This window comes from Apodemus sylvaticus, chromosome 10, assembly GCF_947179515.1.
Source record: "Apodemus sylvaticus chromosome 10, mApoSyl1.1, whole genome shotgun sequence".
Taxonomy (NCBI): Eukaryota; Metazoa; Chordata; class Mammalia; order Rodentia; family Muridae; genus Apodemus; species Apodemus sylvaticus.
This window is the reverse complement of record NC_067481.1, coordinates 28,074,875-28,091,856: the sequence shown is the minus strand read 5'-3', so window position 1 is coordinate 28,091,856 and position 16,982 is coordinate 28,074,875. Positions and strand designations below refer to the sequence as shown.

The following is a 16,982-nucleotide window of genomic DNA, read 5'->3' as shown; positions in this document are numbered from 1 at the left end:
CTAACTTAGAGGTTTATTGGGAGGGTGATGTTAAAGGATTTAAAAAGTACCTGACACCCTGGGCCTTGCTGCATGGTAGCTAGCTCATGATTACACCCACCACCACTGACCTGCTACCATCTCTGGCTCACCAGGTCCAAGTCTGAGCTCATCCACTCTAAGTCCCACCCCTAGCTAGCTAGTATCAGAACTGCCAGGCCTCCAGCCAAGACCCACAGCCAACCTAGAACCCTCCTTCTCTCTCAGTTCTTTGTCCAGCCTGCTCCAAATCCTGTCTGTGTCTTCAATTCAATCGCCAGAATAGCTCTCAGCCTGATTTTTAATCTTCATGCCCACTGCTGTCATGGTTCAACAATCCCTTGAGGCCAGCGCCCAGACTTCCGGCTGCCCTCTGCAGTCCGTTCTCCACTGGGGTGCCCAACGAGTCTTTCTAAAATCTATAATGGAACACCTCTCTCCTCGGTTAAGCTTTTGGGGGGGGGGGGGAGGAGAGCAGAAAGTAGTAGAATAAAGTGTCAACCTTCCAACCTCAATTTTCCCTGCTGGTCTATCCACCCTGCAATGCCCAGGATAAGTCTCCCATAGCTTGGCCAGCAGGAGTAGCCACATTTCTCTAGGAATCCTCCTGTGCCCTACTCCAGTGCCTCGAGTGCACGCCCCCTCCAGAACTTAAAGTGTCTTTCCCGCTCCTGGACCCACAGCTCTCAGGCTTGGGAAATCCCACTTGGCTGAATCCTGGCTGCACTGGGCCACGTCTGTTCTGTTCATAGGCGGCGGTCCCCTTCTGCTTCAGCGCCCCAGGCTGGCCGCTCAAGCAGATGCTTGTTGAATAAAAGAGAATCAGAAGCCCTCGCAGACCCTGCAGAGGAGACGGAAAGCCCCGTGCGTCCCGAGGCGGCACCGCCTCCCTGGTCGCTTCCCCGCCACTCGTGCGCAGACTCCCTAGCGCTGAGACTCCCGCGGTCCGAGAAGTAGCGGCAATCGGGATCCCCGGCCCGGCCGCGGGCACCCGCCGCCTCCTCCCCTCGGTCCTTGCTGCCTCCACCCCGCCTGCCCTCCTCTTCCCTCCTTCCCCTACCGCTCTTTGTCTCCGGGGCGCTCGGCCTCCCCACAAGCGTCTCCCCCCCCACCCCCGTCGCCTTATCCAGGGCGACCCCCCACGGACCTAGCCACTGCGACGCTGCACAAATCGGCCGGTGGCGCGAGGGTCCGCGACCCCCGGGGCTTGGCGGGGGCGGGGCGGGAGGCGGCTCTCAGGCTCTCTCTCTCTCTCTCTCTCTCTCTCTCTCTCTCTCTCTCTCTCACACACACACACACACACACACACACACACGTACACGCACGCACACACGGAGCATCCTCCCGTCAGGTTTCCCGGTCCAGCCCCGCCCGCGCCTCCTGCTTCCCGCAGACCTTCTCCCTGCATCCCTACACACCTCGCCTCTCCATTCTTTTCGGCTCCGGGACAATCCCCGCCGATCCCCCACAACACCCTGGGATGGAGCGATTCCAGCCAGCCCGGAGCCCCCCGCGACCGGGGTGAAAGTCCTTCGCCCCTCTCCTGCCCGGCACTCGCCCCGAACACCATGGGCCTGAGGGGTTCCTGGGGCGCCGGATGCTGAAAATGACGGATGCTGGAGGTGAGGGGCCGGGCCCCCTAGGGTGGAAGGGGAAACGTGGCCAGAGACTACTGGACTCAAGGTGGGACCCTCAGCAGGGCTAGAGGGATCTAAGCCACAGGGGCCTTTCTCCCTCCATCCCTAGGGAGACCTCACTGGACTGGGGAACTGGGCTGTCAGGAGAGAACAGAAATAGGGTTTGTGTCCCTAATCCCTTTTCTCCCGCCTAAGAAAAGGGAGAGAGAGAGAGAGAGGGAGAGGGAGAGGGAGAGGGAGAGGGAGAGGGAGAGGGAGAGGGAGAGGGAGAGGGAGAGGGAGAGGGAGAGAGAGAGAGAGAGAGAGAGAGAGAGAGAGAGAGAGAGAGAGAGAGAGAAGAATGAAGAGAAAAAGAAATAAGAAAAACTGGTGTGGGGGCAGGGGGAGAGGCCTTAACTCCTTCCTATCCGGCAGTAGACCTGTGGGTTGAAGAAACTGTTCTACCCTCAGAGATTGAGGAGAGGGGACTCTGTGATAGGTGCCCTGTCCATCCATTAACCCCATCTTCTAGGATGCTTGGAAGAGCTGTCAAACTCCTGCGGACCGCTCCTAGCGGGAGGCTGGCTGACAACTGAGGGCATGGGAGGGGCTGGGCTCCTTAGCTCTACTACTGCCCCCCCCCCCCCCCGTTGCCATCAATCACTTCTGGGACTTATCAGCTGTGTGTGTGTGTGTGTGTGTCTGTCTGTCTGTCTGTCTGTCTGTCTCCCCCTCTCTCTGTCTGTCTCTGTGTCTCTGTCTCTCTCTCCTACTTGGACCCCCCCTTCCCCCCTCTTGCTTGTGGGGAGTTCTGTTCTGTTCTCTCACCCCATGGTGTGGCGTCAGGGCTACCCAGCTGCTTTCCCGAGCCTCCTGGGTCTGTTCTTTTCTTGATCTTTCTTCCCAGCTCTCTGTGGATCCTGCCAATCTCTACCTCTGAATCTGCTAGCTCCTCCTTCTGCTCCATCCCCAGGTTGTATACCTTGTGTTTTACTTTCTCCTGCCCTTGGGCTCCGGGTAGCTTGGAACTCACCTGCCTTCCCTTTTCCTGGAGAAAGGTCAGAGGTCACTCCAGGAATTGGTAGCTGTTGGGGAAGGGAGTAGTCTGGTGACAAGGGAGCCCAAAGGTTGTCCAGGGGAGCAGGACATCATTTGCGCCCTTGTATAGCTGAACAACCATTAGTAAAAGTAATGTGAGCATAAGTGGGAGGCGGGGAGGGTGGGTGTCTAATTTTCCTAGGCTGTGTTTTAGGGAGGAGAGAGTTGGGTGACAGGGGCAGGTGACCTGAATATTATGCATCTGTGGAGTTTTACACGGGATAGTGCAGGGAGGCTCCCCCACAATTATGGGAGCTGGCGCTGTTAACGACAGAGATGAAGAAAGCAGTTTGTGATGAATCAGGATGGGCTGAGAGTCTGAGCTGCAGGCCCCAGGCTACTCGAGGGGGCTAAAATAGACCTCAGTGCACAACAGGCCCTCAGCCCTGCATTGGAACCACCAGGAAAGAACGTGGGCTGGCCTGCTGCTCTCTTTAAGAGAGGAGGTGTCATCACTGTCTGCAGAGAGCAGCCATTCTGATAGGAGAAGCAGCTACTATCCTGAGTCTCCAGTCTGAAGGGAGAGCACATGGCTCATCTGTCAAGGAGAGATAAGACCCACATAGGAAACCAGTAAAGTACGAAAAGGTCTCCATTTCTCAGGAATTGGAGAAGTAGCTTTAGACAAACAGGGGTGGCAATGCAGGATCCTAATCAGAGAAAGCTTTGCAATCCAATGTCGAGATACTGTTTATGTTGAGGACCAAACTACCTTCATCTGGCCTCTCAGGCCTAGAAAGAATATTCTAGATATTCGGGGGTGGGGGGCTGTTAGTCCCCAGAGTTCCAGAACAGCCAAGGGGTCCCTTGCCGAGCCACCGCTGACCTCTCCCATATGGCACGGCTTGGCTCAGCTCCAGGCCTCCCTCTAGACTGTTGGAGGTGGTTTTAATGCTTGCCTTAATCCTAGCCAGTGCAAACCAGATCCCCCTCCCTAGTCTACCCCAGCCCTCCCCTGAGAGTACCCTTTCCTCATGAGCAGCGCCAGAACCTTCTGGAGAGAGCTGAGAAAGAGGAGACAGGGGTCAACATCTCCCTCTGAGCTCTTGTGTATTAACGTTCACACCTGTAAAGCGGGGATACCAAGCTGCCAAGCCTAGCAGCTCACAGAGAAATGTCTGTGCGATGACAGGAGAGCTAAAGGGCCTGTGGTCTGGTCCAGTGCCCCGCCCTTCTCCCAGGGACCAGAGTACTAGAAGTAACTGAAGATTCTGTCTCAGCCGTAGTAGAGTGTCTCCCTACCCTGAGCCATCCCTCTATTCTTACCCCTGTCTTCTATACCTGTTAGGAAGTCTTCCCACGGGGTGGTATTCTGATGCATTTCTCCTGCTCCCTTCCTTACCTGCCTGCTCTTCTTGCTTCCAACCACAAACCAAACCAAATGCTAAAACCTAAACAGTACAACTCTGTCCATCCACACTCCTTCCCAGAACGTTCTGAATGCTTTAGAGATGTTCTACTGTGAAAACTTAATGTCTCCATCCATCTGCAAGTCAAGAACTGTGGGTTCTGTGCTTCTGTCTGAACACAGAACAGTGAGTGTGGCCCTGCTGGTGGCGCTGGCTTCCTGAATAGTTCAAAACAGCAGGTGGTGAGGGTCCTGGTAACAGAGGAAGAACTGGTAGATGCGAAGATGGGAAGAGCCTTGGGCATAATAGATGTTGGATGGATAGGGTATGCAGTGGAAGGGAGGGAGGGAGGGAGGGAGGGAGCAGGGAGGGCAAGCAGATAGATAAAAAGGTCAGTAGGTAAATGGATGCAAGAGCCTGGATTTGCCATTAATTGCCTCGGGATCTTGGGCCAGCCACTCCCTCTTCTGTTTCTGTGTAAAACGAGAGATCTGGATTTAATCATTTCCATGACTTCTAGACTGATGTTGAACACTTAATGATGAAGGCTTTTAGGGATGCTAGTGACTGGAGGGCCTTACGCAGCAGGGACTGGTGTGGCTGGTGCCAGCTCCCAGAAGCTGGCTATGCCCAGGTTGGCTTTGCTATGGGTTTCCTGATTCTGTCTCCCGCCTCTGCCCCCACAGGCTTCTCTTCCAGGGGCCAGAGGAAGAGCACTGAGGGAAGGAAAACAGTGGGTGGGCAGGAAGCTAAAAGCTAGTGACTCTCGGCTGCCCCGCCAACTGGAGCCATTTATCCAGGATAATCTCTCTCTCTCTCTCTCTCTCTCTCTCTCTCTCTCTCTCTCTCTCTCTCTCTCTCTCTCTCTCCCCCCTCTCTCTCCCTCTCCCTCTGTCTCTCCCTCTCCCTCTCCCTCTGTCTCTCTGTCTCTCTCTCTCCCTCCCCCCCTCTCCTTTTTGTCCTTCCCAGCTCTCTTGAGTCATGGCTTCCTCAAAGCTCCGAGAACCTGTGGATGAAGTTTTCGGTAAGTTCTGTGTGACTCTGTGTCTAGCAGTAGACTTAGCCACTTCCTTCTAGTGGGCATTGTGTGGGGGGAGGGCAGACAGGGCCCGTAGGGTTCTTCTGTACGTGGTGTACTGGTGTACGTACGAGGGATCTCACATGCAGTGTTTCATCTAATTCTCAAAGTCATGTTAGAGCACAGACAAGGGGTGTAAGGTGCAGATGCTGATGTGACCTGCTTTGAAGATCACAGGGAGGCTAGTGAGGTGGCACAGCCGGTAAAGGCATTAGCTGTGCAGCCTGAGTTTGATTCCCACTCACATAAAGGTGGAAGAAGAGACTCAGCTCCACAAAGTTACCCTCTGACGTGCACACCCCTGTTCACACTTAATGCTCACACTCAACGCGTGCACATACACACTAATTATAATAATAATTTTTAAAAAGTAGCATGAAAGCATGAAGACTTGAGTTCAATCCCAAACACCCACATTAAAAACTGGGCATAAGGTGTGTGTGGTGCGTGCCTTTAATTCCTGTAGTTGAGAAGCAGAGGCAGGCTCATCTCTGTAAGTCTGAGACCAGCCCGATGATCTACATAGATAGAGAGTTCCAGGACAGCCAGGGCTACATAGGAAAATCCTGTCAAAAAAAAAAAAGATGGCTGAGCAGTCCACACCTGTAATCCTAGTGCTGCAGAGAGGAAGAAAGGATTCCTGGGGCTTTACAGCCCAGTTTAGCCAGCCAGTTAGCACTGGGTTCGGTGAAAGACCCCACCTCAAAAACTCAGGTGGAGAGGAATTGAGGCCACCAACCTCTGACCTCTATGCACACACATGCATAGACACTCATGCATCTATATGCATGGATACATATGAATGAATAAATAAAGCCCATGGAAAATAAGTGGCAGAATTGGGACCCTAGAGAGCCTGGTACCCAGCCCTTGTCACTGCACTAAACCTCTGTATGCTCCAGCTCAGACGCCATACATTTTCTCCAAGTCACATATATAAAGTGCCTGAGATCTCATCCTACACACACACACACACACACACACACACACCACCTCCATGCCTTCAGCATCCACTGGTGTCTGTGTACACACTCCTGTCATTTTGAGAGTTTACCCTGCCAGGGCAGAGCTGTCTGCAGGCTGTGTGGCTGTATTGTGAAAACGTTGTCACACACACACACACACACACCCTGGCTTGATTTTAATGGATGATTCCCGGGTGTGACTCCAAGGGGCTCCTACCCATGGGGTGCCACAGGGCTCGGCTTCTGCCTTCTCCCATCTCTGCCTTTCTGTCTTCTCTTCAGTCTGTCCTCACCACTGGCCCTGGTCCCTGCCAGTATTGTTACCTCAGTCCCTTTGGGAACACTGCTGCCCACCACAGCCTCTACTTGCCACGCCACCCCAACCCCCAACACTTCCTTATCTCTGAGGCTGACTCTACCCGGGTCCAGCCTAATCTTGGCATGTCCATAGAGTTGAGCTTCCCTTGGTGAGGGGAGGGCTTTTCTACCTCCTCTGTCCCCACCTCCTCCCCAGGCTCCTCCCCAATCCTTGCTTGTTTTCCTCCAGTCTGCTGAGGTAACTGGGCGCTGCCCTGGAGTGCTTCCTCATAGAAGACAATTAAATATTCATCTCTCCCACTGCTCAGCACCCAGAGGGGGATGCAGGGAAGGGAAGAGATGGAAAAAGGATTTAAGGGGCTCTGATGAGACTGGCCCCACCTTGCCTTGTATCCCCAGCCCTCAGGAGACCCTCTGCTCTCCTCACTGTGGATGATACCCATTTTGCCATGGGAAGCAGGGACCCATGACCCTAGTGCACATGGTGGGATACTCCGCCAGGAGCGGAGAGGAGATCAGAGCCCTGGCTCAGGGGCCAGGAGACCTGGATACCGCGTGGACTCCCTCCACACAGCTGACCAAAACCTCTCTTGTCTGAGTTCAGTTTCTCCACCCAGTAAATGACGGCTTAGACTTGATGTTGCCTCCTTCTCTCTTCAGAAAGGTCACAGCTGGTCTGTCTGCTGCCTCCAAACAAGTCAGACTGCCTGTCTTGACCCTGGCTAGCTAGCTCTTGCCAGCTCTGTGCTCTTGGGCAAATTAAGGCTGCCCTGGGGATCCCAAGTCCCATCTTCCAAGATTGTAGGAGGTTTCGATGACCGGTAATTGTGAGGCACTTAGAGCAGTGTGAACTATCACTGGCTCCTGGCTGCTTCCAGGGGCACTCAGAAGTTCTTCGTCAGAACTGATTCCAGGGGGTGGTTACATCTGGATCCAGAAGAGCCATCTTGACAGTAGCTGTCCCCTCCCAGGCCCTCACCACACCCTCGGACAGTTGCCATGGCCCTCTGAGTTTACTTCCATCTTCAGTCGGGCTGTTCCCTAACACCCAACACCCAGAGCTGTACCATACCTTCTCCTTCTGGCTCTGTTTACAGCCCTGGCTCGGCTCTGTATCTTGGGCATTCCAGGCCTCAGCCTGGCTGAGGCAGTGGCCCTGGTCCATATTGTTCCCTTGTCCCTTCAGGATAGTTCCTTATGTGCCCTTTTCTTTTTTTTCTCTTTCTTTCTGTTTGTTTGGTCTCATTGTTTTCATTGTTGGGTTTTGTTTGTGTTTTTCGAGACAGGGTTTCTCTGTGTAGCCCTGGCTGTCCTGGAACTCACTCTAGCCTTGAACTTAGGGATCCACTTGCCTCTGCCTCCTGAGTGCTGGAATTAAAGGCATGCGCCACTGCCGCTGCCACCGCCACCACCACCACCAGGCCCTTTTTCTTCCTTTAAGAGTATTCACTAGGCACCTGTTATGCACTAGTCACAGACAGAAAACTCTACCCTTCTGGAGCTGACAGTTTAATAGATGGAAAGAGGAAAAAAACTTAAATAGCAAAGACATTCAGGATGCTGGAGAGCGCACATGATACAGGAAACAACAGGGTGGTCCTTTGGCCTATTTGGAGGGTGTCATGTGCAGAGGCTTTGAGGTGCAGGCTGGGTCCCTATGAGGAAGGCTGGGTGGAGGGGACAGAGGCAGGTGCTCAGAGTTGTAAGTGGAGCACAGACTGAACCTAGCAGGCCACTGGGGCAACCCTGGCTCTGATTCTGCATGAGATGGTTCTGAGCAGGGGACTGACAGCACTGACACATCGAGTCAGGATCACTCTGGCTGCTGGGTTGAAAATCCGCTAAGTGGGAAAGGGAAGAGGAGGCAGGAGATGGCAGAGACATAGACCTCTTCCTTCCCTCCCTCTCTCCCTCCTTCCCTCCCTCCCTCCTTCCTCCCCCCATCCTCTCTATGTGCACATGTATTCATGTGTATAGAGCAGGTAATGCTCTTGTATAGGACCCAAATTCAGTTCCTAGTACCCACCATCGGGCAACTCACATCAGCCTGTAACTTCCCCTCCAGGGGATCCGACACCCTCTTCTGAACCGTGAGGCTGTCTGCATTCTAATGTATACATGCCCCCCCCATATGTACACTAGCTAAATAATAATGATGATGATAACAGTAATAGTACCCTCAGACATCCTCAGGGGCAGAGAAAAAAGCACAATGGCTCAGGAAACAGGATTTAGGAGGGCTGAGGGGAGAAGGGCAGCTTAGAGCGGTCCAACCTGGGTGACTTGGGCAGATAGACCATTGGTCTAGGGGGGCAAGATGCCTGATTAAAGCAAGCCAGTGAAGGAAGAAGGGAGCAAGGGAGGGAAGGAGAGAGGGAGAGAGAGAGAGAGACAGAGTGGGGTGGGGTGGGGTGGGGTGGGGGTGGGGGTATGTATGTCTCTGTAGCCCTGACTGTCCTGGAACTTGCTCTGTAAGGCAGGCTGAATTTGAACTCAGAGCTCTACCTGCTTATGCCATGCTGGAGTTAAAGGCCTGCACCACCATGTAGGGCTCTGGTGGGTGGTGTTTGGCTGAGGCACTAGGGGGCTCTGGTCTGTGGGTTTCCTGGCGGGTGCTTCTATTCTAACCTTTGACCTTTAGTGGAAGAGTTTGGGCTGGGAATAGACAAGTGGCCATTGAGAAGGGGAGCCTTTGGGATGTCTACGGACGAGAGAGGAGCAGGCAAGACGGGGGTGCGAAGGATAGAGTGGGGTGCCAGAAACATTAAGAGAGGAACAAAGAATGTCTTGACCCATCTCAAAGCCTGGGGAGATCCCAGCGCTGATGTCAGGCAGACAAGAACGGTGCTGCCTTCCTAGACAGGCGAACAAACCCTGTGAGCTTTCCTCACTCCAGCAGGTTACCCCACTCTTCCTCGCAGTCCTAGCAAGACCTGGCACTGGGCTGCAGAGCCCAGGACCCAAGAAACAAGCTGCGGGGGCCTGTGGGAACTCTGTGCCTGAGTCTAACACTGGTGTGTGGTCATGAATAACACTGCCATCCTTAAATACAGCCTTGAGTGTGGCACAGCAAGACAGTGTCACCAGGAGGGACTGTCCCTAGAACCACACTCCAGACGCCAGACCATTACTAGTCAAAGGCTCCAGTCGTGACTTGCCTCCTTTGATCCTAATTGGCTCGACTATAAATGTGGCTCAGGTGCTGTGACCGCCCCCCTCCAGATGCTGTGACCCTCACTCCCAACCTAGGTAGCTCTGAGGAAGATAATGAGGTGTTTAGCATCAGGTACATAGCAGATGCCTTTCCATCCCCCTGGTCTCCACTGCCTTTCCTCCAGTACTTATTCCTGCAGAGCCATTTCCTGCCACCCAGAAGTTCCCATTTCTACTTCCTTCTTCCCACCCATTCCAGCCCTTGCCAACTCTTACTCAAACTTTAGGATCCAGGTGGGTGTGCATCCTCTCACCCCTGCTTCTGTGAGTGTCTGCACAGAGGCCAGCCATGCCCATAGGAGGACCAGGCACGCTGTGCTGTGTGCTTGTGCTAGCAGGTGGGGTTAGGAGCCCAGCCCAACAGAGGGAAACCCGATTTTCAACCTATAGGCATAGTGGGAGGTACTCCCAAGCACTAGCTAAATGTCTGGGATGTTGAGTCAGGGTGGCCCATCTGAGGTGACTCTGGTCTCCGTTTGCAGATCTGGACTTGGCTGTACCAGAGACCACCAGACTGGACAGCAGCCTACACAAAGCCAGGGCTCAGCTGCTGGCCAAGGGCCGGAGACACCGGCCTTCCCGTTCCAGGCTACGTGACAGTGCCAGCTCTGCTGAGGACGGTGAAGGCTCTGATGGGCCCGGAGGCAAGGTTGGGGTAACATACACACCCCCACATCCTACTCCTGGGTCATACCCCCTCCCTCACGCTTCCAGGGAAGTGTGCCCCTGGAGATCTGACAGTCACGCTCCCAAAGGTCTGTTAGAGGTTCACTTCTGGCTGCTGTACCTGTCTGTACAGGAAAAGGTGTTAGCCCATTTTACAGATGAAGTTGAGACCAGAAGGATTCGGGAAGACCCATTAACTGTGGGATGTGCAAATAAAGCGGGATGTCTTCACTTCATGTGATCATCCATTTTTCCAGTCCCGGGTCCGAGAAAACCCGCTCTTCAGACCCCAAGAAACAGAGCTTCCTTGGTGCTCCCGAACAGCCGACAGGGAAACGGGCCTCCATCCTCTGGGAAGTAAGGGGGGGGGGGAATGCTGAACCGCTGCCCCTCTTCCAGGTGACCGACGGCTGCGGTAGCCCGCTGCACCGGCTGCGCTCGCCTCTGCACTCGGGTCCGGGCTCCCCAGCCAGTGGCTCTTTCTGCCTGGAGCCCCCGGGCTTGAGGCGCAGTCTGGATGAGGACGAGCCGCCGCCCTCGCCACTTGCTCGGTACCGGCCCCTGCACAACGCCGCCTCGCATGAGGGCCTGGCCGCCACCTCCGGTTCGCCACCACGCTCTGCACCCTCCTCCGACAGCTCCCCCAGCTTTGTGCGTCGCTACCCTCGAGCAGAGCCGCACAGCGAAGGTGAGCCCGGTAGGCGCGGCGCCCCCTGCCGACGAGCATCGGAACCGCAGCTAGGCCAGGCGGTTGGGTGGCTACGAGGGAGATGGAAGGCTGGTCATCAGGTTCCCTTCTTCATTTACAGAAGCTTACTATCTGCCAGACATCGCTGGACCCAAACAGAGCATAGAGACAGCCCTTGGCCTCTGGGGACATGTAGCTTAGGAAAGGAACAACCAAATCACTCCATAATTAACGTGTAGGTTCAAGCTGTAAAAAAAAAAAAAAAAAAAAAAAAGCTACACAGGAAATACACTCAGTTGCTAAGAGTCCTCACCTGACTGGAGACGCTTCCCTCAGAAGTAAGATCTGAGCCAAGATTGAAAGGCTGCTTAGGCCGGCCAGTGGTGGCGCACACCTTTAATCCCAGCTTTTGGGAAGCAGAGACAGGTGAATTTCTGAGTTCGTGGCCAGCCTAGTCTACAGACTGAGTTCCAGGACAGCCAGGGCTACACAGAGAAACCCTGTCTCGAAAAACCAAAAACAAAACAAAAAAACAAAACAACAAAAAACAAGACAAAACAAAACAAAAAGGCTGCTTAGAAAACAGCCAAGTCAGTAGTGTGCCTAGCATGCAGGAAGCATGACAGAATACCAAATACGGTCATGGACCCTGGTTTTCTGGTACTCAGGAAGTGAAGACAGGGCAGTCAGAAGCCCAAAGCTACATAGGGAGCTCCAGGACACCTTGGGTTTCACTAACACCCATCTCAAAGATGAACTAATTAATATTCATAGTTCTACCTTTGGCTGGGTGGTAGTGGCGCACATCTTTAATCCCAGTACTTAGAAGGCAAGAGGCAGGTGGATCTCTGAGTTTGAGGCCAGCCTGGTCTACAGAGTGAGTTCTAGGACAGCCAGGGCTACACAGAGAGACCCTGTCTCTCAAGTAACAACAACAAAAACAAATAAAAAGTCCTACCTTCTCAGATGTAAAGTGCTTTTACAGTTTGTAAAAGGCAAAAAACCCTATGCTCCCCTTCGATACTGTAAAATTGGCGCTTCTCTGCTTGAAATAAGACACATAGACAGTGTCTTTTCCTGGGTCACACAGCTAATGAAGAACCCTAGAGCCAAATAGCCTAATTCTAAGCGAAGAAATGTCTACCACCCTGCCCGGGGCGGCAGCAGGAGGCCAGCAGACCACTGTGCTAGCTGTTTTCCTCTCCTTCTCTTTCTAAGATGACAGCCGAGATGCCAGCCCCCCTGAGCCTGCCAGCCCCACCATTGGCTTGGATAAGAAGACTCGTAGGAAATTCCTGGACCTGGGGTGAGTGGGGGTACATATTGCAAGTGTCCTTGAAGCTGTTGGGGTCAGAGCTTCACAGTGGGCAGGTATGCCCTACTGACCCCTGCCTCCTTACAGGGTCACTCTCCGCCGAGCGTCCACCAGTAAGAGCCGGAAGGAGAAGAGTAGCAACCGCCTGTCTATGGGCAGCAGGTGAGAGGCAGCCATGATACCCATCCCCAGCTCCCATCCTCTCCTGGACGCCTACACCATGCTGGATGCTCTCTCCACAGGGAGTCTGTGGAAGGCTCTGGAAGGACAGGAAGCTCTCCGTTCCTGCCCTTTTCCTGGTTCACAGACAGCGGCAAGGGTTCTGCATCCTCTGGGAGCACCACCTCCCCAACCTGTTCCCCCAAACACGAGGGCTTCAGCCCCAAGAAGTCAGCTTCCCAGGTGAGCCCACGTCTTTATTCCTTCTGTCTTCTCATCCATCCTTCCCTCCCTTCTTTCTTTTTCCCTGCTGAGGCAGTCTTGCTCTGTAGCCCAGGCTAGCCTGGAACTACACATCCTTTTTCCTTAGCCTTCTTAGTGCTGGGATTACAAGAATATGCCATCCTTCCCAGTATAACCCCGGGACGTTCTTGTCCCACACTGGCGTCTAGGCTCATGACAAAGACAAACTTCATCGTGGCTTGGACTGGGACCCATAGCGTCCCCCCACAGAGCCGTAGTGACTCATGACGTTACCCTCTGGCTTCATTCATCCATGGCTCGGGCATTCATGGCTGTCCGTATTCCATGCGCTTATCCTGCTCCCTGTGCTCGGCACTCCTGTGGGAACACAGCCCCCCGCTGCTCACTCAGTCTGAGGAACCATTGCTTCTCGCTGTTCTGCCTGAGTCAGGTCTGGACTGTGCCGTCAAGAGCTGGCCTCCGTATCTTGGAGGCCAAGAGCTCTCTAAGATACGGAGAGGAGCAGGACCCCTACTTAGTCCTCTGAAAGCTTCAGGCCCTAGGAAATAAGGAGCATCAACACAACCAATACTAAAGTTCCCCTTATGTTCACAAAGACCCCTGTGCTTTACAAAGCCCATTACTGTGTGTGGCGTTAATGTAGGCAAGACAGTCGTTATCTGCATTGTACAGATGAGCAAATGAAGTTTGGGGACAAGGGACTTGCCTACAGATGTGCACAGCTGTGTATGGTGCTAGGGCTTAGGAGAATCAGAAATTGTGGGGTTCAGGGGAGAACCCCCTTCTGATGTACAGCTTTAGTCTTTTAACCTCGGTCCCTCCCTTTGTGCTGGTCCCAGGGGATACCATGCTGAGCGAGACATAAACCATGTCCACACAGAGATCCAAGGCCATTGGGGGAACCCAGCAGCCAGCATGCAAACAGCCTAGGAGAAGGAGTCTTTTTCTAAAGATTTTGTTAAGTAAAGCGTTCTGCCTGTGTGTATGCCTGCAGGCCAGAAGAGGGCACCAGATCTCATTACAGATGGTTGTGAGCGACCATGTGGCCGCTGGGAATTGAATTTAGGACCTCTGGAAGAGCAGCCAGTGCTCTTAACCTGTGGGCCATCTCTCCAGCCCAGGAGAAGGATTTTTATGTAACAGGGACACATGAGCCAGCCTGGGGGGACGGATCCTGGTAGGCTGCCTACAGGAAGCAGCACCCGGCCCCTTCCCTTCCTGCTCATTCATCTGCCCAACTTAATGCTAGGACCGTGTCCTCTGGGTAGCCAGCTCCCTCCTAGAGGGCTCAGGTTCTGAGCTGTCTAGTTCTGAGTTCATGGTCCTGGAGCATTGAAGGGCCGCTGGTGCCTAGTGTGGTATTTCAGCCCCATCTGGTCAGACGCTGGGCGTGGCGGTGGGAGGCGGACTTGTTCCTCAGCACACATCCCTTTCTGTGTAGGAATCTACCCTGAGCGATGACTCCACACCCCCCAGCAGCAGCCCCAAGATCCCCGGTGGTCCTCGACAGGACACCAAGTGCTCCTATCCCTACCACACGCTGTCCCAGTCTTCAGACGAGGTGAGTGAGGCTGGCCTCTGTGCCTGCTGGTAGAGGGGTGGCGGTGGGGTCCCAGTCACAGGCTGGGCTCCCTTTACTCTCCACATCTCTACCACAGTTCCCGGATGAGTCCCTCCCTGCAGTACAACACTGGACCAGCCAGCAGGTGGGCCAGTGGCTACACAGCCTCAACCTGGAACACTATGCCGCCGAGTTTGCTGCCCGGCAGGTGGCCGGGCCCCAGCTCCTGCAGCTGGACGGAAGCAAGCTGAAGGTGGGTCAGAGGGCAGAGGTGATCATCAGCCAGGCTGAGATAGCCTTCGAGGATAGGGACCGCCCTTTGCCCTAACTTTTGGCCCCGTCTTATCTCCTGGACTGACCCGGGATTGCCTCTCCCTTGTCTAGCCTCTGATCCTGTGTCTGACCTCCGTGCAAGGCACTACTTTTGCAGTGTAGTACAACACCTCAGTCTGACTTGAAACTCGAGCCCTTTACTTCCATCTGACCTTCTAGCTGCAGCCCGGGTCTTCAGGCTGACCTTGACCTTTGAACTACCATCCAGTGTTGGGCAGCCAGGCCTTCTTTCTTGGCCAGCTTCGACCCATATTCATTCTCAGATCTTGGTTACCACCAGGCTCTGGTGTGCTAAGTGGACAGTGTAGAGAGGTGGCCCCCAACATCTGCAGGTTCCTGGGACTGAAAGAGAGCCCCACAGGAACTCTTGAAGTAGGGAGGGGCCTTAGACATTAGCCATGAGACCTTGAACAAGTCACTCTCCACTCTGAGGACTTCAGAGGTTGAGCAGGGTCATGCTAAAGATGAAATCCTCAGTTGAGGATCTGGAGCCAAGGACTGGGTCACACATGGCCTAGTGCCAGGAGTTGTCTTCTCTGACCCCTTAGCTTGGGGCCCAATCGCTAGGCAAAGGCCATACTTCAGAGCAGACTCCAGTGGGTCTCCAGGCCAGTGTGCTGGGCCTCTTTCCTTCATTCTGGATTTCTTCCCAGAGCCTGGGGCTTAGCAATTCGCATGACCGGGCCCTGGTGAAGCGGAAGTTGAAGGAGCTGGCAGCGGCTGCTGAGAAGGAACGGAAGGCGCAGGAGAAGACCGCGCGGCAGCGGGAGAAGCTGCGGCGCCGCGAGCACGAGGCCAAGAAGAGCTAGGGACGGCTGGCGGGGCTGGCACCCCGGCGCGCTGGCAGCCACCTACATGGGCCTAGGCTCTCGGAGCACACGGCCCCCTCTCACCCTGTCTGGACTGAGTCCTCTGGTGGGAGACCCCAGGGGGAGGGCCCAGGAATAAACCCAATTTCCAGGACTTGTTTGACGCAGACTTCCAGGGGGAAGCAGGTGGCAGATGAAGAGGCCAGAGGCTAGGAATGCAGCAAACGTGGAGCCCAGAGGAGCCTGGTTCAGGCCGAACCTCCGCCCTCTGACTAGAGTGGTACTGAGCAGGAAATGATGGATCATCAGGAGGCCCTCCCATGGCCAGGATTCCCAGGCTTTGAGAGCAGCCTGGGCAACCTGACTGGAGACAGGGGACAGCTGTGTCTCCTCAGCTCTTGAAGGTGGCTGTGTGGTAGGAGAACAGTTCTCCCCAGAGAGGCCAGTGGGCACTGCCAGTAGCACTCAGGATGGATTCCCAGACGCCTCCTCAGAGGAGAGAAGGGTGAGCGGGGCAGGGAAAGCTGGCCTCTGTAAAGACCACAGAGGGGGAGAAGGGAGCTTTCTCTTTCTCTCTCTCTCTCTTTCCCCTTCCCTACCCTGCAGGTTCCAGCGCACAGGTCAACTCCTCTCCCTTTGGGTCAGGAGTGGGTCTTTGACCCTTTCTCAGAACTAGTATCCACTTCTTCAGAGAGTACTTGAGCCTTCTTTGAGGGCAGGAAAAAATTGAGAGCCGTTGGGGACACAGGACATCCCCCCACGCATGCCTACATGGTGATGAGGCGATCTAAGGGTGGCCTGCATGCTGCGGGACTGACAGGGTCCGTCAGCTTCCCAGGTGCCCCGGGTGTGTCAAGGCCTCCGTGGGCCTAGAGTGGACTAGCCCTGTTGGCTTAGGCTTGCTAGGCTGCAGAGGGGGATTGGGCCAGGCCCGGGTGGGACCGGCACATGTCCTTTGTAGGATGTATTCAGAGATAGGGGATCCAGGTGCCATGCTGACCGAGCTTCTAGGGTGCTGGTCAGTTACTACTGGGCCCAGGTTTCTGATGAGAAACCCCCACCCCTCCCGGTTTCCTGGAGGGGTGAGTAGGACCTGCATGCTCATTCCCTCTCCTGCCTGGGAAAGTGGCTGAGGGCCAGGGCCCTGTGTTTAGGCTTGGTCATTTTCACTGGGAGTGGGGCCTCAGAGGGAAATTAAGGTATAGGGGCACTGGCACCTCCTAGACTGGGTGGGGAGGGTGGAGGCCCTACTGTCCCTCAAACCGTGAGGAGCCAAGTGTGCCCACCTGCATGTGAAGGGGAAGATGGTTATCAACTTCTTTCAATAAATATTTACCACACACCAGCCATCTTTCTGTCTGGGACAAGGGACTAAGCTATGTGTCCGGGACCATCAGGCGATGGACTGCCAGGTGTTGTGAGTACACAGATGGCCCTGCTTGGTGGCGCGCTCAGCAGGCCAGCTAGGCCAGGGCCTGAGTACAGTTAGGCCTGGAGGTCCAGTCTTCACAGGTGCTGCATCTGGGGGCTCC

At 54.6% G+C, this 16,982-nt stretch overlaps 1 protein-coding gene across 2 annotated transcripts; it reads left to right on the top strand.

Moving 5' to 3' along the window:
* Nucleotides 1-930: 930 nt before the first annotated feature.
* Nucleotides 931-16,795, top strand: Samd14 (sterile alpha motif domain containing 14). Of its 2 annotated transcripts, XM_052197635.1 has the most exons (10): nt 932-1,640; nt 5,051-5,105; nt 10,138-10,304; nt 10,721-11,009; nt 12,228-12,315; nt 12,412-12,486; nt 12,567-12,726; nt 14,189-14,308; nt 14,406-14,561; nt 15,295-16,795. In XM_052197635.1, the coding sequence occupies exons 2-10, from the start codon at nt 5,063-5,065 to the stop codon at nt 15,448-15,450; spliced, it is 1,254 nt and encodes a 417-aa protein (XP_052053595.1). In that variant the 5' UTR covers nt 932-1,640; nt 5,051-5,062; the 3' UTR covers nt 15,451-16,795. The 2 variants fall into 2 exon arrangements, with proteins under 2 accessions (XP_052053596.1, XP_052053595.1); XM_052197636.1 differs by lacking the exon at nt 5,051-5,105 and having other exon boundaries at nt 931-1,640.
* The last annotated feature ends 187 nt before the right edge of the window (nt 16,796-16,982 follow it).

Bases quoted from the DNA above. Each gene is read 5' to 3' on its own strand.
- Samd14 (XM_052197635.1), top strand. From the start codon at position 5,063: ATGGCTTCCTCAAAGCTCCGAGAACCTGTGGATGAAGTTTTCG. The intron at 11,010-12,227 runs GTGAGCCCGGTA...TCTCTTTCTAAG, and splicing joins AGCAGAGCCGCACAGCGAAG to ATGACAGCCGAGATGCCAGC. The intron at 12,316-12,411 runs GTGAGTGGGGGT...GCCTCCTTACAG, and splicing joins AGGAAATTCCTGGACCTGGG to GGTCACTCTCCGCCGAGCGT.